This window comes from Artibeus jamaicensis, unplaced genomic scaffold (assembly GCF_021234435.1).
Source record: "Artibeus jamaicensis isolate MK-2021 breed Jamaican fruit bat unplaced genomic scaffold, CSHL_Jam_final contig_519, whole genome shotgun sequence".
Taxonomy (NCBI): domain Eukaryota; kingdom Metazoa; phylum Chordata; class Mammalia; order Chiroptera; family Phyllostomidae; genus Artibeus; species Artibeus jamaicensis.
Genome location: NW_026521871.1, coordinates 47,016,410 through 47,039,550, shown reverse-complemented (window position 1 = coordinate 47,039,550; position 23,141 = coordinate 47,016,410). Strand labels below are relative to the sequence as shown.

At 41.8% G+C, this 23,141-nt stretch overlaps 1 protein-coding gene across 1 annotated transcript in view; it reads right to left on the bottom strand.

Moving 5' to 3' along the window:
* STAC (SH3 and cysteine rich domain) overlaps positions 1–23,141 on the bottom strand; it is a 118,202-nt gene that overhangs the window by 44,315 nt on the left and 50,746 nt on the right. The window contains exons 3-5 of the mRNA XM_037148378.2: positions 6,798–6,898; positions 5,147–5,228; positions 3,920–4,035 (exon numbers count right to left, since the gene is read on the bottom strand). Of these exons, the coding sequence (XP_037004273.2) occupies positions 3,920–4,035; positions 5,147–5,228; positions 6,798–6,898 (299 nt within the window). The remainder of the gene's footprint in view (positions 1–3,919; positions 4,036–5,146; positions 5,229–6,797; positions 6,899–23,141) is intronic.

Below are 23,141 nucleotides of genomic sequence, written 5' to 3'. Positions count from 1 at the left end.
TTTTTTTTAAATAGCCAAGTCATATTCTATTGTATACATGCATCACTTCTTCTTTATTATTTCATTTGTTAGTGCACACTTAGGTTGTTACCATATATTGGCTATTGTAAACAATGCTCCAATGAACATATAGATCTATAAATCTTTTTGACCTAGTGTTTTGGGTTTTTTGGGGTAGATACCCAGAAGTGGAATTGCTGGGCCCTTCTTTGTCTCTTGTTACAAAGCCTTTGTTTTAAAGTCTACTTTATTTGGTGTAAGTGTTGCCACCTCAGGTTTTTTTTGTTTGTTTGCTTGTTTCCATTTTAACAAAATATTTCTTTCATCCCTTTCCAGTCTGCATGTGTCTCTCAGTCCAAAATTAGTCTCTTGTAGATAGCATATGTCAGGGTCACATTTTGTTGTCAATTCAGCTTCCGTACGTCTTTTGATTGAAACATTTAAGCCATGTGCATTTAAAGTAATTGTTGGTAGGTATATATTTATTGCAATTTTATTATTCATAGTTTTGATCCTCTCATGTTTTTTTCTTCTTCTTTTTAAAGAAGACTCTTTAATACTTCTTGTAATACTGGTTTGGTGCTGATAAACTCCTTTAGCTTTTTCTTGTTTAAGAGGCTCTTTACCTGTCATTCAATTTTAGAGTAATCTTGGTTGTAGGTCCTTTTTCTGCCTCACTTTGAATACTTCTTGCCAGTCCCTTCTGGCCAGAAATGCTTCTGTTTGGAAATCAGTTGACAGTCTTATGGGAGCTCCCTTGTAAGTAACTAACTGCTTTATTCTTGCTTTTAAGATTCTCTGTCTTTCACCATTGGCATTTTAATTATGATGTGTCTTGGTGTAGGCCTCTTTGAGTTCATCTTGTTTCATCTCTTTGCACTTCCTGGACTTATATGCCTATTTCCTTCACCAAAGTAGGAAAGTTTTCCATTATTTTTTCACATAGGTTTTCAATTCTTGCCCTTTCTCCTCCTTCTAGTAAACTCATGATGCAAATGTTGGTATGTCTGAAGTTGTTACACAGACTTATACTATCATCACTTTTTTTTCTTTTTGCTGTTCTGATTAGATATTTTCTGCTTCCTTATCTTCCAAATCTTTGATTTGATCCTCTGGTTTATCTATTTTGCTGTTGACTCTCTATAATGTACTCTTCATTTCAGTTCACTATTCTTAATTTCTGACTGGTTCATATTTATGTTTTCTATCTCTTTGTTAAAGTTCTCATTTAGTTCACCTATTTTCCCCCTAAATTTATTGAGCATCTTTATAACCAGCATTTTAAACTCTGCATTTGGTTGATTGCTTATCTCCATTTAGTTCTTTTTCTGGAGTTTTGTTCTATTGTTATATTTGGGACATGTTTTTTTTCCCCCTCCTCATTTTGGCAGCCTCTCTGTGTTCGTTTCTACATCTCTTGATCTTGGTAGAGTGGCCTTATGTGGTAGGGGTCCCATAAGGCTCAGTGGCACAGCCTCCCTAATCACCCAAGCTGGGCACTCTAGATGCACACTGCACTCCCCACTGTGTGAGCTGTGTGCACCCTCCTGTTGCAGTTGAGCTTTGATTGCTGTTGGCACATCCGTGGGAGGGATTTACCCCCAGGCCAATCAACTATGAAGACTGGCTTCCACTACTGTGAAAAATCAGTTACGCAGGGGCCCACCCCATAGAGCAGGACTTTTGTGGTTCTCTGGTGCCTGCTGAGTCTGACCCTTGTGTTGCTTGTGGACCTTTGAGGGTGGTGCTTCAGTATAACCTGAAGCTGTCCACTGGGTGTGCTGGCTCTGGGGCCTCCTAGGAGGTGCAGGCCAAAGTCAGCTACCACCACCTGTGTCCTATCCAGCCTGCATGAGCTGCAAGGTGATCTGCAGATGGCTGGTACTTGTGTTGGGCTTAGAGGTGCCTAGGAGACACAAAGCAGTGAACTAGCTCCAGCTGCCACTAATGCTGGGCCTGGGACCATTTAGTGAGAGGTACAGGGCATACAAAGACCAGCTGCTGCTTGTTTGAGAGATTGTAGAACGGTTTGAAGACTGAGCCAAGACAGGCCATTTGTACAGAAAAACCACTGCAGATGACTTGGTTTGGCCCATAGTTGAGTGGTTGGGTTCTCAGGCAATCACTAGTGTGGGACAAACTGTGTTAGCCAGGTTGATGGACACTCAGATATGACACCCACCTGCTGGCTCTGTGGGGGGAGGGCTCAGCAAAGGAGCAGTGGCACTGCCAGTACTTCGGTCTTGGAAAAAGCTGCCCCATCCATCCCTCATCCTGATGTTAGACAATTCAGTTCCCCCCTGGATATCCCTGGTACCTTTTGAGCTGCTGCCCAGTGCTGGAGCTCAGAGCAAGTAAGTTCAGGTAAGTCCATGTGTGGGCCCTTTAAGAGGAATGCCTGGGATTTCTGCAGCCCTCTGTCTCACTCAGCCACAATCCTGTTGGTTTTCATAACCATAAGTTATAAGGACTTCTCTTCCCAGCCTTGGAGCCCTGGGCGGGGGACCTGGTATGCAGCAGGACTTCTGGCTTCTCAGGTGGGTTCTCTGCATCCGACATTTCTCTTCTTATTTTTAACAGTACTACGTGGGTATAAAACCAGCACTTTGCCCCTCCTACCAGTTTCAATGTGCCTTCGTCTTTATATCCATAGTTACAGGACTTCTGTTCAGCTATATTTCAGGTGGTTCTGAATGATGGTTGTTCTGTAGTTCAGGCATACTTTTAATATGGTTGTGGGAGGTTCCAGTACCACATTTACCTACACTGCCAACCTGACTGGAACCTTCCATTTGTCCTCCACTTCTTTTTTGCCTCCTACATTGCCAGTAATTGTAAGCACTTAATTCATCTTTGCTGACTGAGTAGTGAAAGAAAGAACTAATTAATATCGATTGTATGTTCAGCAAGGAAAAAGAGTAAGAATCATTTTTGTTTCCTCTTTGAAGTTAGTGGGCTATATAAAGACCAGGGCTTTCTGTAAGTTTAAAGATGGCTTCTAGAATACCCATGTGGCATTGGTCAGAAGACCTACAAACCTACCTACTTACCCACTTGACCTACATATCTACCACAGACAACAATCTGTTATCTTGCTGATTGACCCACACCCAGTGAAGGACATGCTTCAACTCAGCCCCTGAGAACCCCTTTCAGGCAGGGGTCGGCCTGCCCTCCTCCCACAACCTACCCCAATCACTTCATGTTGAGAATACCCTGTGGGGCAGACCATTTGAAGGCTTCTCTCTGTCTTTCCTAGAATTCCCCAGTTCAGCAGAGGCTGCAACAATGGAACTGATAACTGTGTGCAAGCTATCCCAGTTGGGAATGTGAATTGAAGTTTCATGTCTCTTTGTAGAAGAGATGGTAGCCTTCAGCTGTAGAATTGTATGGCACTTGGAGCATTTTTAGAAATTCTGGTTGGGGCGTCCAGAGGCAGGATAATGATAGCAGGTCATAGAGATGCATGGAACACTCACTTTTGGTCAGGTAAAACACGGGAGAGGTGTGTGGGAGGGATGAGTGTCACCGGGAGAGAAGCCTCACCAAGTCACAGGTCAAGTGCCTCTGGGGCAGGCAGTTCTTGTGGGAAACCTAGGGTATACCTTGCCTTAAAGAGAAAGGACTGAGCAGATGTGAGAAATGGCTGTATTGCTGAACTGGGATATAAGTAGAGGGAGAACTGGGCACAGCTGGGACTCCCTGCTTCTGCCATTGTTTGAGTAACCTTTCTGTGCTGATGGACACGGTATCTAACATTGGTGGAAGGGTGATGGAGAGTGTTCCCTTTCGGAGGCTGCCTGACTCGCAACAGAACTGCCCTCATGATCCATTAGGTGGGACCCTTCACACTGCAGTGCCTGAGCCCCACCCTGCCCAAGAGGACCATGGTGGACTGAGGGAGGAAGAGGACAATTACAGAGGTTCTGGGAGGTGAATCAGAGCCACTGCCAGAGCTGCTCTTCTTTGTCCTCTGAGCCAGCGAGGTGCCGAAGCGGAGCGTCTCGTAGACAGGGTCCACCTTATTGCCACAGGCTGCAATGGAAGAGAAAGCTCATCTGAGAGAAAGTTTGCCTCACCTCCCTGTCAGGAATGCATCCAATCACCTATCACATATCCTGGATTGCATCATGTGCCACCTCTCAAATGCACCAAAAACAGGGTCTGAGCAGCAGAGCCACTTCGCCCTGGGAAAATGGACTTTTTGGGTTAAACTTTCTTCACATATGTGACCCCCATGACTTAGGCCCATTTGCCAGGTCCCTCCACTGCACCCAGCACCCTCTGCTCCCAAACACTTCCTGGTGGATTGCTTTTTCCTCTTTTGTTATCTGTCCTCAGGACGCCAATCTCCAGTTTCTCCCCAGAGACCAGCTTTACTCCCTCTAGTGCAAGGCTTGGCTCTCCCAGATACAAAGCCTCGAGATGCAAAGTTTGCTGTAGGAAGCAAGTGTTTTTGGAAGAATTTGACCCTCCCAGGCCTCATGAATTCTAATGCCAAACTTTTCAGTTTATAAATTTTTAGTTTAAAACTCACCCCCTTACCCCTGCCAAGAGGCAAACACTGATGTAGAGATTTTGAGAGAAAAAAAATAGAAGTACATTGAACAATATTGTTAAAAAATAAATTCAAACCAAAAAACATCTAAATGTGTAAGGCATTTTTTTTGTCCTCATTAAAGAATCACTAATACTCATTGAGTGCCTTCCCAGCATTGGTCTATAATTTAAATTTATTTTTTACAACAATTACGAAAAGCAGCTATTATGGTTCTCATTTTATAGGATTGACAGGTTGGGTAGGTTGTTCAGATGCACACTGGTCAGTGGGGAAGCTGGGCTTTGAACCAGGTTTGTGGGATGCCACACCCCATGCTCTCTCCACTCCACCGTGCTGCTGGTGGGTGAGGTAGCCTTAGGAACTTGGGTGTGGTTTGAGATTCATCATGGAGAAGATGAATATTCCTGCAGAATTTGCTCCACCTTATGTTTCCCTTTCAGCAAAATATACAATCATAACCCCATCAGCCACCAACACAAATGCACAAACACACCCCATGGTTTTCACAGGCCTGGGAGAACAGTAGCCATTAACTCTGACATCGCTGCTCCAATCCCAGTTCAGCCCACCAATGTCCCAACTCACCAATGGGCATAACTTCTTTAATGCATCCAAACTGTTCATGAATGAGCAAGGGGGAGCTGTAGTAACGCCGAAACCCCTTGGGCTGGAGAAAGAATGAGAAAGAGAAGGGCTGAATGCCACTGATGAAATGGAGAAAATCACATAAGAACTCTAAAAATTAAACAGTTGCTTTTTCTAGGGACACCTCCTTTTCTCCCTTTAAGTTGTGACTTGTCCTAAGCCACACTCCATCCAGAAAGCAAGCCTCAGCCCTGCCCTTCCCTGTCCTGTTTCATTCCTCTCTGCTGCCCATGGCAGCTTCCCTTATCTCTGGGATCCTCATTATCTCCCAGAATACAAATGGATCATGATGCCTTATTTTACCACAGCTTATTATTGTGGTTTGTTAAAAACCATAAAAGGCTTGGGAATGGGAAAGCAGATGTCAGAGGTCAGCCTAAAGGTCTTTGCCTATCTGATGAGCTTTACCCAGGACCATTTGCTTTGTTTGCTAGATTATATTCTGTTTTTCTGACCTCTCATTCATGGTCTGTGCCTTGGCATTTGGGAATCACCATTAGAGGAGGAGGAGGGGAACAGGTAGGTAGGGTCTTAGAGAAGAGGACGTTGTCAATGAGAGTAATATGATGAACTCTTTAAGAGCCTTGGCTTACTATATTCCAGAATTGAAAGAAAACTTAGTGGCCCAGCCTCTGTTGGAATTCCACAATCCTCTCCAATAATACTTGCATTGGAATTCTCTGTTGTTTGCACATTGCCAGTGATGGAAGCTGGCTGGGTGGGGGAGCTTGCACTAACCCTGGAAGCAGGTCTTTGTTGATTTTGTCTCTGATTATTAATACTTGGTACCTACTGATCCTAGGTCCTTTTTCCTGGAGCCACAGAGGACAATACTTCTTTTGTGTGACAAGTATTATCGTTATTATTATTATTTATTATTGAAGAGAACTGTTATGCTATAAGTATCTCTACGGTAGAAATTCTTGGTTCTTTCTACAATTCTTTGGCCATCCTAGTTTTGAAATATACTCTGGGTTGCTTTTTAACTATGTGTGACTCCAGTAATGAATGAAGGCCACATTCCTGAGATGGTATGATCAGTCCAGAAAGGGCCAGGGTTACCCAACCTCTCTTGGTTTGGCCACCATGATTCTATTGCAGTGCTGCAGATTTTCATTACTCTCTCTACTTTTGGGAGGGTGGCTAATCTCTGGCCCATTCATGATACTCACTGAGCTGTCAGCCAACTGAGGACTAAAATGACCAACTACCCTATTTTGCCTGGGGCTGAGACAATGTTCCTGGGGTGCTTAAGTTTCACTTTTATAACCTAGAGAGTCCCAGGATGTGGGACTTCCAATGCTAAAACTGAGCAAGTCCCAATCTGGGACAAGTCAGTCATCCTATTCAGGATACCAAGTCCATTTTCCAAGTAGAACATTTATCCCTTATGCTGACAAAGCTATTCCTCTGCTCTATCACTTTGCCAACTAGGAAGCCAAGTTGGCTGGCCAGGGATTCTGGGGCTGCCTTCCAGGTGTCACTTCTCAGGGGTGCTGCAGGGAAGGAGTTTGAACAGAGTGATCTCATAGGGGCAGGCAAGTGCCTGTGCAAGGCGTTCTTGGGGCTCCCTCCTGGCACGAGCCCTTACCAGCTTGCCCATGCACCGCTGGGGTGCCAGGCCATCCAAGCACTTGTGGTGGATGCTCATCTTACAGGCTTTGCAGCGTAGTCCGTGCTTTGCATTTGTTCCTGTCAGACACACGGTGAGCTTTGGTTAGGATACAACCTACCCTTTGCTGGTGACTAGTATGAATTCGCTGGAAAAGCGATCACTTGCATGACCCAGGGAATTCTTCTCTTCTGTGACTTGTGCATGAACCTTTCAAAAGGGGCAAAATATTATGGTAGAGTCTTTTAGCTTCTCCCACACTTCCTACCTAAGCTGTCAGGTTTGGTTCTTTTCATTGTGTTTCTATCCATTACCCCAGAAAATCTTAGCTGCCTTCACTCTCATTGTTCTCTCAATTCCAAGTAGCAAATTCCATTTTCTTTGCTCTTTATATAGGTCACCTGTTTCTGCTCTTCTGTGTCTACTGCTGAGTAGTGCAAGTCCAGAAATTTTGTGCATGTTTACCTGAATTCCTACCACTGACTCTGAGTTGTTGCGTAACTCTCAGAAAAATGACCAATACAGGTGGAACAGATATCTCACGGTGTATCACAGCTGACTACAGATACAAAATGGGGCTATCCCAAGATATGTACAATTCATCATCTTCTCTACCATAGCCTCCTCCTCACCCAAACTACCATTATCCCTTATCTGAATTAATTTTCCATTGAGCTGGCTTAATCTGTTTTTGCCTTCCTCTGATCTGTGTAGAGTGACCAGGGTAATTTTTTAAAAAGATACTTCGATCAACTCCTTCTCTTGTTTTACCATCTTTCAGTAGGTTCTCCCACCTTTCTGGTGTTATATAAAATGCTCACCATTGTGATGAGGCTTTGTATGGTTTGGTGGGAACCCACTTCTTACTTTTATCATAGGCCAACCCCTCTTGTTCCCTATGCTGTAACCACATGATGTTCTTCAGGTTCCTTGAATGCACAAGCTCTTTAATGCCTCAGGATCTTTGCACAGGCAGCCCTATATGCCTAGGATGCTGTTTCTATCATTCTTCGATTGTCTTACTATTCTTCATCCTTTGAATCACTTGTCATTTCTTCCATGAAGTTTTCCTGGAAACCTCCCCCTTCTACTGTCTAAATTATCTTTTTCCCATTATTCCTTCTCATAATACTCTGTCAAGGCATTTTTTTAAATCATAATGATTTATTTGAGAGTTTGTTTGTGTCTGGCTTTTCCTCTGGACTATGAGTGCAGTGAGGCTAAGTTCATTTGTCATTGTATGACCAGCTCTGAGTACGACGACCAATGTATTAAATAAGTTAACAAGCCAAGTCTTTCATAGTCACACATACATTGAAACAGTGGTGCCTGATTTAGATAATAAATTGAAACCATGATTCATTGATGGTTTAGAAATGACATTCAAAGCTGAAAGAGGACTTGAAGCTCATTTATATATATGATTTTATTCTAGAGATGAGCAGCCTGAGGGTCTAAGCAGTGAAATGATTTGCCCCAGGTCCGAGAAGGGCCTGCCTAGTACCACTCCTATTGCTTGACCCACGCACTTCCTCCCATTCCTTGGTTTTCTTAACCTACATGAAAATGTACTTGGGTGTAATAAGATGGTAAAATAATGGGTACAAAAACCTGACATTCAGCTGGAAAAAAAAACCCAAACCTAAAACAACAGGGAAAATTGGGACTTGGCAAGGGCCTAGAAAACCCTTCAGGAGGTAATACCTGAAAAACCCCTCAGGAAGGATTCATTTAACACAAAGCATGTCTGCTGTTATAACCACAGAAAATCAAAGTGATCTATAAACACGCCATGAATTACTGGGTGTGTGTGCATGTTCACCAGTACTGGCTGGAAAGTCCGTTTTTACTTTTGAGAGGAACAACTTAGCTGAAAGACTGCAATGCCTTCAAAAGACAGGACTTCGAAAGGAACCACTCTCTCTTTTTTTTTTTTTTTTGGATTACAGAAGGCTATTTGTGCCCTTTGTGAAAATATAAGTAAAAGCTTCAAAGAACAAAGTTATTTCATTGTGTGCTGGACTCTGAAAGAACACCATTATGTATTAAAGGCTGTTTCCCCTCCTTCAGACCTGAACACCATAATTCTAGTTTTCTTTGTCTGTTCTAATACAATCTACTATTTTGTATGAGTCAGACCACCAGCAATTATTTGGGTTTAGGTGTTCCAATTTCTGCTCTGGAAGAGCAGGAATGATTGAAGAGGAAAATTTATATGCTGTGGTTCAGAGTATAATTCAAAGGAATAACTCATATCAAGCAGTGGTATTAGTTTACCGCAGCAAAATGAAGAAAGCTGTGGTTTGACATGTGCTATTAATAAAGTGACCTCTGTCACAAAGACATCACTGCATGTGACCCTAATGCCTCAAGCAGAGTGAGAAAAACATGAATTTAAATTCACATCTGTCTCACGCTGGCTCTTTAAACTTCAGAAAACTATTAACATTCCCGAAGCCTCAGCTGTCTCTGTATCAAATGGGAGTAGTACTAACTACTCTGAGGGTTTCTAATAGTCACAGTGTCAAAACATATGCAAAGTGGATTGTATATGTCGAAATACTTGGAAACATGGAAATGTCACTGGACTTTGAGTAAACATAATAGACTGACTACATGATTTCACTTATTCATTAAAAAACCCCAATGAAATTACAGTCCAAGAATTTAAAAAATGTATAAATCTCAAATGACAAGGTTACTGGGAAGCACAGTGAGAGTAGAAGAGAGTTCAACATAGATTTGGAAGATAGAGAGCAACTCGAGGAAAGGTAATAAATTTAGCACAAAAGAGGGAGACTGAATTTCCCAACAGCAACTTAGAAACTAGAAGACCGTGGACCTTGAACATGTGCGGAATTTCAAAAATCTGGGAGACAGTAATTTTTGACCTAGAATCTTATATTCAGCCAAATTACCAATAAGTATAAAGACAGAATAAACACCTATTCACATCTTCAGGAATTCAAAATATTAACTTTCTACATACCCTTTCTTAGAAGACTAATGAATGATGATGTGCCTTGGAAAGGTGAGGGAATAAACCAAGGAAGAGGAAATTGTCAGATCCAGTGCCCACAGGAAAACTCGGCAATAACCCTAGTTAGACAGTTGCTACGAGATGAAAATGGAACTTTAAAGTTTACTGATGCTTTTGAAGTTTGGATATTATAATAGATATGACATTTACCAGATATATGGAGCATTTGGAAAAAAAAAACAATTTTAGGTGCACAAAAGTCAAGAAAATGAAAAGGGTAATTTCTAATTTAAGAAAATGTAAAACCTGCATAAGGAAAGAAATATAATCACAGGAAAGTGCTTGAATCAGAAGTGTGCAATAGTCACAACAGTGTATAAACAGGCCATCTAGTTAACACAAAACTGTGATAAAAGTACTTGGGAAGATGAGAGCAAGGGGGCAGAAATTGTGATGTGACTCTTTTGGGACAGCGAGAGTGGAAAAAAGGAAACAAGGAGAGCGTTGGAGGGCTGAGAACTGAATTCTTATCTCCTATTGCAGAAAGCCAATGCATGTTTGAGTAATCAGTAAATAGTAGTAGAAGCACAGCATTTAGAAATAGTGAAATAAATGCCAGAAAAGACAAAGAAGTTGAATGTGGTTGCCATTTTGGAAGTTAGTCTGGGTTATAGAATGAGACAGTTTTCATGGTAGAATTTGCAGTACCATATTTAAACTCATCTCATGTACTACTGTGACAAAAAGTGAATAAATAATGTTACTGGGAACTGGGTTAAGTCAGTGCCTTGGGATAAAGCAGTCCTTGGTATATGAAGATGTAGGGTTATAGGCTCCGCTGCTCTATAGCCCAGGGCAGGCCCTTGCGAACATGCAGGAGGAAAGTGCAGGAAATAGAGAGTCCTTCCCACGGCAGACTTCACTGCCGAGCCCTCTGAGCCGGTGATGACTCACGAGCTCAGCAATGCATTAGGAAATAAGGCCACAAAGGCATGCGCGGATAAAAGGGTACACTGCCGTTTCTAGTTTTGATATGCACTAATTCAGGGACATATTTTTTGTTTTGAAAATGGCATCGATGTCCTAAATGCCTTTAATCAAAACAATGTTCTCATCTTGGTTGATTCTCTTAAAAGGAGGAGTGGAGCTGAAGTAGAAATGGAAGAATATAAAAGTACAAAAGCAGGGCAGCTGTTTTACAGCTTATTAAAACTGCCATGCCAAAACTGTATGACATTAGTATGTTCATACCTACATATGTGTTTGTACTTGCATATATGATATATAAAGATATCATGGCAGGGTGGAAAAAGTCAGGTCTCAGGTATCAACAGGCTTAGATATTAGTCCTCAGCTCTGAGACGTTGGACAAGGCACTCACTCTCTGAGCCTCAGTCTTCCCATTTGAGAAAGGGGTCATGAGCACAGAATGGGAAAATCAAGGGCCCTGTCTCTGGTAAGCATAACTCACCATGCAAAAGTCAGCTGTGACATGGCTGGAAGGTGTGTCATCAGCATTTCTGAACAGTGACTTTCTCTGAGGGCATGATTTCCAATTTCCTTAAGGCTTACCTGGACGTTTGGAACTCAGGACTGGATCAGGCATGACCCAGACAGAGCCCCACCCTACTGTCCTGTGTGCACCGCATCCAAATCCCTCCTTATAACCCGATTTACAAACAAGCAAATCGATCCTTGTCTTGTAAAAGATCCTTCAAATACCTTTTGAACTCAAGTATGACATAAAATATTAAAGAAATGTTTCATTTATATAATGGAATAATTCACTCCATCATTGTTTTGTAAATAAGATTTACATTGATCAACTCTATTATTTTTCATTTAAATACTGTTTAAACATAGTCGTACATAATAGTTATATTTTGTTTATGTACTAATGTGATAAGTTGACGGTTTAAGGGCCTCTAACAACCTGAGGCAGACCAAAATGCTACATTTTCAGAGCCACGACTAAAAAGAGAATGAGAACCATTGAGCACCGGCACTGCATTCAAGCCGGAGTGAGCTGCCAGGGCACCCGGAACTGGCCCCTCAGCTCTCTAGGAACGTGTATGTCCACAGTGCACGGTTGGCCTTCGTCCGGATGGATCCTCCAGGGAGCTGTATTGAAAAGCTACACTGGGACAGGTTTGAGAGCGAGAAGAGAAGACTTTTTTTTTTTTTTTAAACAAAAGCAAGATAAAAGTGAATGGGTGCAAACTCTCATTCATGTTGTAGAAAGACACGGCTGAAACATCAGACTCCAGGTTTCAGATCAGACTGGGACTTGGGAAGCTTGGTCAAGGGTTGTGGGGAAGCCGTCAGGACCGAGAGAGAATGTTGTGTCTGCTGCCATTAGTGGGTCTTTGCGCCCTAGCCCTCATTTACCGTTTTTGATTTTAAGAAAATAGGGGAGAAAAAAAGAGGCTGAGGGCTAGAGCGGATGGTGCAGGTGAGCCTTCTCTGCAGTTCCTCCCACGCCCAGAGGGAGAGGGGACAGAATTACTCTCCTGTTCTTCTCTCTGGAACTCCTGTCTCCCACACTGAGCATACATACCACCAGCGCGACACTCCCGGCAGCATTAGAAATACTTTCTCATTGTCTAGTATGGTCTTTTCAAAATGTGGTTTGCAGGATAATCAAGTCAAGACTTAGTTACCAGGAGAAAAACAGATACCTCCTGATTCTGTCTTTGAAAAACACCTACATTCCAAGAACGTAGAGACTTTGGCAGCAGAATGAAGGATCTCTCCAGAAGAAAACCTTCCAACAATGCCAAGCTTGGACCCAAATTTAGGAGGTGTTTTTGTTTGTTTCTCTGTTTGTTTTTTTCCTACTGAGGAGTTAGGTTAGACGCCAGAAAAGTTTCTCTGTAAAGGGCAAGGAAGGAATTGAGGTTTGGAGGCCACGTGGTTTTTATTGCGTTTATTTAAGTCTGCTGTTGTGGCATGAAAACAGACCTCAATGCAGGAATCCAAAGAGGATCTTCACTTTCATGGGAAATTCTGTTACCAACTAATGTAGGTCTTTCTGGCGCAAAGCAAACTTTTGGAAAGCTTGAGATACTCTCCACTTTGTGCCATTTCGGCTTAACAAAAGATTTCACAGGACTGAATTTACTCATCCTACAATTTCCCCATCTCAGCTGATGGCAAATGATTCTTCCAGTTACTTGGGCCAGAAACCTCGGAAGCATCCATTTCCTTTTTTCCCCAGGCAGCCCACATGCAGAATATCCTGCTGGGTACTTCCTCCAAAATATAGCATAAATCTGGACCATTCTCAATTCTTCCTGCTCTACCTTGATCTATTGCCTGTATTACTGTAGTAATAGCCTCCTGTCTTCTCTGCTTCAATCCTTGCCCCCATCCCAGCAAATTCTGTTCTTCACATAGCAGCCAGAGTGATACTCTCAAATATAATTAGATTAAAGTGCTGTAGTTACTTTACAGAGTAAAAGCCAGAGTCCTCACAATGGCCAGCAGAGTTGCACAAGATCCCTGCCCTCCTTTCCCCTCTGCTCTTCATTAATTCTGCTGCTCTTCATTAATTCTGGCTACATGGCTGGTGCTTAAACACAGCGTGCTCCTGCTTTGCTCTAGTTGTTTCCTTTACTTGGATGCTCCTTCCTCAGAGTTTTCTCACCTTCAGGTCTTTCTCAGATCTGATCGACCTTGACCATCTCATGCGGTACAGCGACCTGCCTCTTGCCCCGGGACCTCAGATCTTTCTCACTCTGCTTAACAGTGTTCTTTCCACATTACCTGTCACCTTAGAAAACTCCATCCATCCATTGTCTCCTCAAGTACAAAGTCAGCTCTGCAAAGGCAAAGAAATTTGCCTGGTTTGCTCGCTGATACAACCTAAGTGCTCGGAGCAAAGCCTGGCACAGAGGAGATACCCCAGAAACATTTTTTGAATGAATTCCTATTTAAGTTGGAAATGAGACAAAGATGCCTGATGTTACTAATACTCAGCATGCTATTATTAAATAGGAAAAGAAGTGCATTGAAGAAATGCCAATTTCCTCCAAACAGTTTTGCAAATATACCAGAATTCGAGCTGAAATCTCAATGGGATTTGGGTGGAGGACTTCACAAAATGATTCTAAAATTAATGTGAAGAATAAATGCCTGAGAACAGCAAAATATTTTTGAAAAAGAGCTATTATAAACCACAATAATAATTAAACCAGAGTGCTACTGGTGCTGAACACAAAATATACTTAAGCATCTTTAAGAATTTAATGTGTGATAAAAATGACTTTCAAATAATCAGTGAAGAGAGGAATTATTTAACAGATATTGTTGAGTCACCTGGTAAATTATTTTAGGGAAACACTAGATACTTAATTCACAGGATATTCTGAACAAAAGTTTGAACAAAAGTGAAGAAATTAAATAAAAGTTGAAACCATTATATTAACTGAAGAAAGAATAAATACCAGCTTATTTATTTTTGACTTAAGATCTTTCTAAGTAAGATTTTTTATGAGAGAAAACAATATACCAAAAGGTTGATAAATTTGATTACATAAAAATATACACAATAGTACAAAACTGAAGGGCAGATAAATTGGGGCAAATGTTTGTCTTATAAAACTAAGGGTATGATACTGTATTATAAAAGACATATGAGCATTTCTTACAAATTAAAGGGAAAAGATGAATAAGCCAAAAATATATGGTCCAAAACAAACTGACAGCTTATTAAAAGAAATGGAATTAATTGAAAGTTAAGCATTTAATGAATGGCAGGTTTTACTAGTCATCAAAGAACTGGAAATAAAAACAGCAAGATTTGCATTTTTTCTATCAAATGTGCAAAGGTTAAAAATAATAAAAAGATAACCATAAGTAGGCAAACCTCTCATTTTACAGATAAAGAAACTAAGGCTCAAAGAACAAAGTGCTTTGGCAGACACCACTCTGCCCCTTCACAGCAGAGCTGATGTTACAGTACTATATTCAGCCTTTTGGGCTAATGGTCTTCTTGTTGCCCCATGCTGGTAAATTAAGCAGACAGCTCAAACCAGGGCTTAAAACGACCCATTTCTCATGATCCTAAAGGAGTCCTGGGTTACTTGTCACTGTCCTCACAGTGGCGTACTTCAAAGAGCTGGAGCTTTGGAATTAGAGCAATACCTCTTAAACTGCTCCCAAACTTAAGATATCACTCAATAGTTAGAAAGTTTCCTTCTAAAGGGGATAAAGGGGGAAGACGTTTTATATCACACTTGAACTCTAGTCATGAGACCTTGATTAAAAATAACCCAGCCTATGTCTTTCCTACTACAAGTTCAGTTGAACAAGATGGTTCCTAAGTTTCCTGAGAAAGTCAGTGACTTAGTAATTCACCTGTGACTTGAAATGCCATCAAGGAAGCAGAAAGGACCATTAAAAATTGTGAAGACCCCAGGCCATCTTTCTCTCCATACATTTCCCACTCCTTGCTATGCTATGACTTTTCCAACCCCCTTCTTAGCTTAAAAAAATTAATGGCATTCATTGTTTATAAATGCCTCTGTTGATCTTTCCTATTTAGGTTCCTGACTACTAGTGGAAAAACTCTCCCTACTTCCCCCGCCCCTCACCCGCACTGAACTTTAAAAATAGCAACAGGAGTTGGGTTGGCTCAGTTTTGAGCTTGGAGTCCATAGCCTTTACCCCTTGGGTCACCAGTTCACATCATAATATCATGGCTGCCGAGCTTTCCTTCTGTTTTGTGTGTTTGGCTTAAAATTCTGAGAGGAGACGTCCTCCAGGATTATCACTTTCTCATGACCATCTGGGAAATATCTGGGCTTGACACCCTTGACCCCAGTATTAATAATCTCTGCTGTCCTTTCTTCTCTTCTCCAAGGTCTGCAGTGTTCATGGTCTCATTTGCTTTCTTCACAATTATTCTTCTAGCTTCAGGCTCAAGCATTTGTATTTATCCTCAGTCCTCCCAAGAATGGATTGGCCAATCCATGCATGACCCCTTTTCACTTTCCTAGGAAATTGGCAGACTATTAACATCAACCTTTCATGCATAAAGGTAGCTTTACTAATAGTGAACCATTGTTAAGTTTTATAGGTCACAAAGAACATTATTTATGTCACTTTGTCAGAAATTCCAGGAATTAGGTATTATTTTTAATGTCATTTGAAAGACACTGGGATTGAGAGAAGGTAAATTAAGTTGTCTAAGGTGAGTTGATGATCTACTTAGTGAAGAGCCAGAATGCAAGTACCCACCTAGGACTCCCCTGTGCCATTCTGCCTCTCTCCCAGCTCTCTCTTTCAGCTCTGTATTTTGAGTTTGTAACCACAGATGCTCACAAGGGCTATTGATGATGGATGTCCAGAGTAGTGAACAAAGCTTCACCTTCTACAAATCGGATGGGACAAAGCCCTTCTTCACCTTTGTCAGCTACTAGAGGTTTTAGAATAAGCATCGAGAAAATCTTTAAGCAATGAGGTAGTGCAACCATTCCCAAGGAGAGCAGTAATTCAGTGTCTGTTGGCTTTCAGAAGAGGTTAGGCAGCATGTGTAAAGTGGATGAGGAGGTAGAGATGGACAGAAAGAACATTATTTCAGAAGTTCTTAAAACAGGTCATGTGAGAAGTGTTGAAGACTGGACTGGGGAGGGAGCAGTGGGGAAGGGAGGAGTGCCCTGGCTGCAGGAAACTCACAGAAGGAGAATTGACAGGGTGCTCTTGGGGGGCTTCCTGAACAGAGGGGGAAGGTCCAAGTCCAAGGTGGCCTTGAGGTTCTGTCCAGGTAGCTGAGAGCATGCAGGTGCCATCTGCCCCAACAGGAGAGGACATCAGTGAAGGGGTGGGTTGTACAAGAGGAGAAGGTGCTTTGTCCCACTGTGGACACATTTACATATTTTGGTATTGACAAGACATCTGGGCAGCAAGGTTCTGGCAGGTGGAGTGAGAAGCTAGACCTTGGAAAGCAGGGCAGACCAGCAGCAGCACAGCAAGACAGGGAGAAGCCAAGAGCCCTGCCAGTGCTACCCAAACACTACTGCTTTTGGTTATGGTCACGTGTAATCTTCGTACCACCTCTATTGGATAGGTGTTTTTCATTTCTATTTCTAAAATTAGAAAATAGATGCTCTAAAAATGTTCCCCGAAGTCTCCTTTTATCAACAGGGATATCAGGCCAGTCTCATGCAAAGTGATAGAGTCCTGGGCCAAACTGAGTCAGGCCGGTTCATTGTCCCTCTTCAGTTTTAATGACATGTGATTCTTGTTACTTCTCTTTGTGACATTATGAACAGGATGAAGATGGTGCTTGGATCTTAGATCGTAAGGGCTCAGGCACAGGTTGAAGTGGGTGTGAATTCTTTAATCCATGATTCTGCTATGTCAATGGAAACACACATTTCCTGTGTCAATTCTCCTGTGTAGTTGAAGGTGAGGGTGAGAGAGTGTGTCTATGGTGTGTACATATGTACACATGTGTAATGTGTGCACTCACAAACTTGTTTCTTGTTGTTGGGGTGGGGAGTGCAGGGTAGCTGTAGGCTTTTATGTTTTCCTCCCAGGTAAGCTTAACCTGTGAAAAAAAATCTATGTTTTGCTTTTCTGGTTGTACAAACATCCAGTGTTGATAAGCTACAAAAAAAGTGCTTTAGTAGGAAATAAGCATGTACTTCTCTTGCCCCCATCCTCTTTCTTTAATGGCTGGGTCACAGTGTCCAAGTATCTCCCATAGACACACACACACACGCAGACACACACACCTGTCTGATGCTTTGAGCCTCAGATACACAGGGAGGATGCCCCACTTTTCACTACGGGCCCCGTTCTGTCATTTTATGATGTGGTATCCACTGTCGCTGCACAACCAAATGACTATTCTGAAGTAGGTCAGTAGAGCATTCCTTGTTAGGGCAGCGGATAGGAGTGCAGGACGCCCATTTCCAACATGTCCTTATTTCCCTGTGTTTACAACAGGAGATGGCCTACTCCCCTACATCCCTAGCTTCCAAACATGGAACTGCTCATGGGTCCAAGGGCAGGCAGCCTGTCTACATTTGTCTGTCATGGTTTGGTCTGGCCCCCCTCAGGAAGATGAGGGCCAACAATAGCACGGTCACAAAAAGGCTTTGCAGCTTCAAGTTTTGAGACCTCTTAAAGCATATCCAGCATTCACAGTAGTGCCTACTTCTGTCCACCCAAGACCAACTTTGAGTGATTCCTCCTCCTTTCCTTCTGCCCTGGCACCATTTTTATTTCTTGGTGGACAGGACAAGGGGATAATATATGAAGCACAGTAGGTCAGACAAACATGGAAATATATAATCAATATATATTTGCTATGATATTACTAAATAGCATCTAGCTGGTGACTGATAGGGAATGACTAAAAATTTAACAAAAGATCACCTCAATTGTCATTCTCTCCACTCTGGTTGGTTCTCTACACTGTGAAAATACTTTCCAGTAGTGTCATTTCTTCCTGCTAAGGTATGATGTTAAAAAGTGCTAAAATGCAAAGCTCTTCTTTGGGGCACCAAAAAGTACCCATTGTTTTTTGGAAAGGTTGCCTCCTGGCGGTGATTCAGGAAATCAGCAAAGCGCTTGCAAATACCATCATCTCTCACTTAAACAAGTGCCCATCTCTTTCCTTTGGCTGACTTTTTAAAAATGATGTTTTCCCCCAAGCTTGACCATTTAAGTCTTTCTTCAATTACTAGTAAAATAAATAATTCATAGGAATGAAGTTCCGCATTTTCTTTCTTACATTGATAAGATAACAGCAGTGTCTGGCAGCTTGGGAAATTTTTATTTTCTGGGAAGTTGGACACATACAAAGATTCTATTTTCACCACTTGGTCCCTTTCTTATTCTTAATAGTCATGAAGTGTTAATGATGGGGTGGGGGAGAGAGGCAGTGTCCCTGTCTTCCTAATATTAGCATATGTGTACGTTGCAAAAAACTGAATTAGGAACATGTGTAGAAGTATGACCAACATCACTGAGATTAACTGGACTCTGAAAGTTCCCTTGGCTTCCTGACTTCCTCAAACTGGTCCCCAAATGCGGTTCAGAGATCCTCCCATCCATAACCTGGCTTCGGGACATCCTAGTCTGATCACCTACATGGGTGGGGGTGGGGATCAGATGGCTTTGGAAGAAGACCAGTGAGAGCAACGTGAGGCAGGTTAAACCCACCTTGTACTCTGAACACTGCAGAGTCTGTTGTGAGGGAAGGCCCAACAGGTCTCCGCTTAAAGTGACTGCAGCCCCCTCTCACTTCTTCGTTTCTAGATAACTTCTGTTTCCCTTTCCTTTGCGACCTCTTGGCCTCTTCACTTGAACTTATGAAGATGGCAGCTATCAGCACAGGGCGAGGCACAGAGCTGGTGCCAGTGTTTGGTGGACAATTGGTTGTCGACGTTATGTAGAGTTCTACCTTCTTAATTCTGATTATGTTGCTTTGTGGTTAACAAAAATAATCACAATTGTAATTCCAACAATGGCTCTCATTGGTCAAGCACTCATTTATCTTTTCATTCATTTACCTAATAAATCCATACTGAACAACAGTTACAGAATCGTGCCAGGGTTAACGCTAAGGCTACTACAGAGAACACAGCATGACACACTACCGCCTCCGCCCTCCGGAGTCGATGCTGTCACACTCGCCACACACCTAGCCTGCATCACTGCGTGACATAACCCACCTCCTCTGCTCCTGTCACCAATGCCATAAGAGAAGACACATCTTGTTTCATTAGGTTAAACAACAGACACTTATATACAGCCTCCATTTTTTGTTAACAAAAAATATAGAAGAACCGGATATTACAATAAAGGAGTCAAAGGAAGAAATTAAAAAGACCTGAAATAATGTATGGGGACTGTAAGGAAGCAACAAATAAAATTTTATAATCAAAATCCTTACTAGAGGTATGAAGGAAGGAAATGATGCTATAGGTGATTTAAATACTGTCATAAAGCCATAGTTCCCAGGCCTTTGAGTTTCGTGGACTCATTTTGAATGTGCTACTAGTGTCAGTAAAGGCAGAGTGGACAGGGACACAAAGCCATAGAATATGGCCAAGGGACATTGAGCAGAGACTGCAGGAAGGTCCAGGTTGAACTCATCACCAATCAGCTCTAGTCTGCAAGAGATTCATGAGCCAAGCAAGTGGGGGCTGTGGCAATTTACTCACTTATGCCTTCGGTGCTCAGGAACAACTGAGAAACAAAACAAAGCAAAGAGCTTAAGATTGGAGATATGTAATCAGAGAACTGGTGGTAAATGTCGAAATCAGTTAAAACTAGAAATGTTTAAATAGACGTATAAATCTCGTTATAAAATGTACACGTATTTTAAGATTTATTCTCAAACTTGCAAAACATTGGAATAATAATAACAATATGGGTTGATAAGAATGCTATACTTAATCTGCAAAAGCAAGACATAGAAATACTATTACTGGCGGGATGGAAGGTGGGATTAAAAGTTTGATGAGCATATTTCAAATAGCTGAAGAATCAAAATATATTTGCTTTTACTTTTAATAACTTGAGCAATATAGAATAAAGATCGTCTTTTGAAAATCTTAGAGGTAATCATTAGGAAAAAAATATACGTCTTTCAAAACACAAAAGATCATGAAAAGAAAGAACATATAAACCACACATAGCTAACAGAAAAAAGGGTAACAGACAGAAGAAAAGCCAAATATTTCACTCTCGACAATGAATGCAAATCTATAAACCTCTTGTGTTTAAGAATCAAAATTCAGGTTGGGAGGACATGTAATCTAAAATCCAATTAAGTATATTTTCAAAAGAAGCAATTAGGTAACATGATGAAAAGGTTTCAAGTTAAAGGGTAGATAAAGGCAAAACAGGTGATTAGAAATAAAGTACAGTGCAAGGATTATTGTAACAGTGGAATTCATGACAAGAGTATTAAACAAGATAGGAGGTCATTTTATTTGGATATGGATGTAATTTACAATGGAGATATTTCTGTAATGGCCCTCTGTGTGCTGAGGAACTTGGGCATGAACTTGGCATGAAAATAGGCAACACAAAGGAGAACTAAAAGAGAAAAATGACAGATGAGAAAATGGGGCTTCCGTGTCTAGCTTCCTTTTGGGCAGGCTGGAGTCCTGATGTACCTGGGAGTGAGTTTCAGAAGGATTAGAGGTTTCCCCATGTTTTTCTTCTGTATTGTTTTAAATTAACTTTGATTGTGTTGGTTAGTATTTGGTGGCAGACTATTTTTCCACTCATTAATTACTCTTTTTAAAAATATTTTGTGCCAGGTATGTGCTGTGCCAGGTATGCCTAGTACGTGCTGCTGTGGGAATAGGAACATACATTAGACCTGATCACATCTTCGAGGAGCTTACCAAAGTCAAGTTTGTCTGGATAACGATGTGCAAATTCAGAGAAAATAAGGGGTCAGTCAAGACCTGGTGTCTAGAACATTTTAATTGGGTCTTGATTGATTTGAAATGAGGGTAGAGGGAGAGATGGAGCAGGGAGGAGTGATGAGAAATCCGGTACCACGGGAAGTCCTCTCCACCTCCCCTCATCCTGTCTTTGCTTTTGGTGGCAGGTCAAGGACTTTTACACTTTCAAAGCGATGACCTGTGTATCCCATTGATGCCCCAGAGGATAATGCTAGCCCCTAACAGCTGTTGCTTCCATTTCTGTGGGGAACTCTAAGAGACCTCCTTTCTGACAGCCAGCTAACATCCGTTTCTGCTCCATCTTTGCTGGAAGGAATGTGGTTTACTTTTTCATTTGGGTAATTTGCAGTGAGAGATTTCTTAAAATAAACAGTACTTGGCAGCAGGCATAAAATTTCAGGAAACTAACAGAAGATGCTGGCTTAAAAGTATTTTGTGCCCCTTTAGTTAAATGGGGCTGGGTACGATGTTTTCTTGTGAACACTGGGCCTGAATTGACAACTCAATAACTTGTTAATAAATTTGCTTTTACAGGCATTGGAAAGGCTCTCTGAATTGGGTGCATTAAAGAGATAGATGCCAAGGGGTGTTCAACAGCAGCAGTCAAGAAGAATTAGAGAAGAGTGAGAACTCTTCAGTTATAATCCATTTGCTCCGCTCCCTCTGTTTTCCACTGATAACACTAGGCGGTTCTCAGGCTAGAAGGACGCATCAGTGCTAAAGAGTGCTACGAAGAGCTACAGGGAGAAGAGTGCACAGCATTTCTAAACATACTGTATATTTTACCATGGAAGGTCTCCTCTCCCCAAACCTATGGTGTCTATTTCTGAAATTACTTTTAGAAGCTCTTCCTCTTTGTCCAGAACTCTACCTCATTGCATCCTCTATCAGTGTGCACTTGGGATGCTGGGTGAGTCTCATCTTTCTTCCAGATGAGAGCTCTTCGGCTATTTCAAGACAATGACCATGTTTCTCCACGTCTTCTCCCGGCCAGACAGTGCCAGCTCCTGCAAACATCCATTTGGTTGGGTCACCTAACCTGACTGGGCTCCTGTTTTTCTTACTTGTGCTTAAAATTCGGGCCCCAGAGTCAGCATGATTCTCTCAAGGGGACCCGATGAGCAAGGAATACAAAGAGACTACTTTGGTTGGACTGGGCATCACAAGGCATTTTTGCCCCTTAGTAAAAAAGTAGCAGTTAAAACACCAGAGGTTAACCATCCCATCGGCCAAACCACCGATCTGGCCACGGTGTTTTAAGATGGACACATACCATGGCTCAAAGGAAAGTATCTATTTGAAATGAAAGGAAATGATCCTAGAGAGTGTTGGTATTTTCTTATTTAAGTTGTACAGCTCCTAAAACAACTGTCCAGTTCAATGACCAATGGCACCTCGGAGTTTTAATTCTATTCAGAGAATATATGGATTTGACCTTTGCTTTTTAATAGTCCCCTCGGTTTCTGTTTGGCCTTTCCTGCTAAGAGATAACTTCATTGGTGAGTGAATACTGCTTTGCCTTTCTAGTTGTGTGTGTATGTTTTCCATTCAAGGTTTGGTTGATCTGGCTTTTTTGAGCAATTGGACAAGGTCGGAATAGGTCAGGAATTAAACTAACGGTCAAACAAGAGCAGAGCAAAAAGGTCCTGGACTCAGTGTGATGTAATATTTCCTCATGTTATATTATTTATTGTAATGATAACACAGTGTTATAGGTACACAATACCAAAGGTCCATTTGCATTTTAAATGCATTCCTAGTAGAGGACATTTTTATATTGCGTCTTGTGGTATCAGAGGATGTTTACGTGGTGATGCTGTGGGCCCCTTGTCCAGATCTTATTTATCACATTAATGCTGTGAGTGTTGGCTGCTGATGGCTCATGGGTGCCTTTTTCCCAGAGGATCG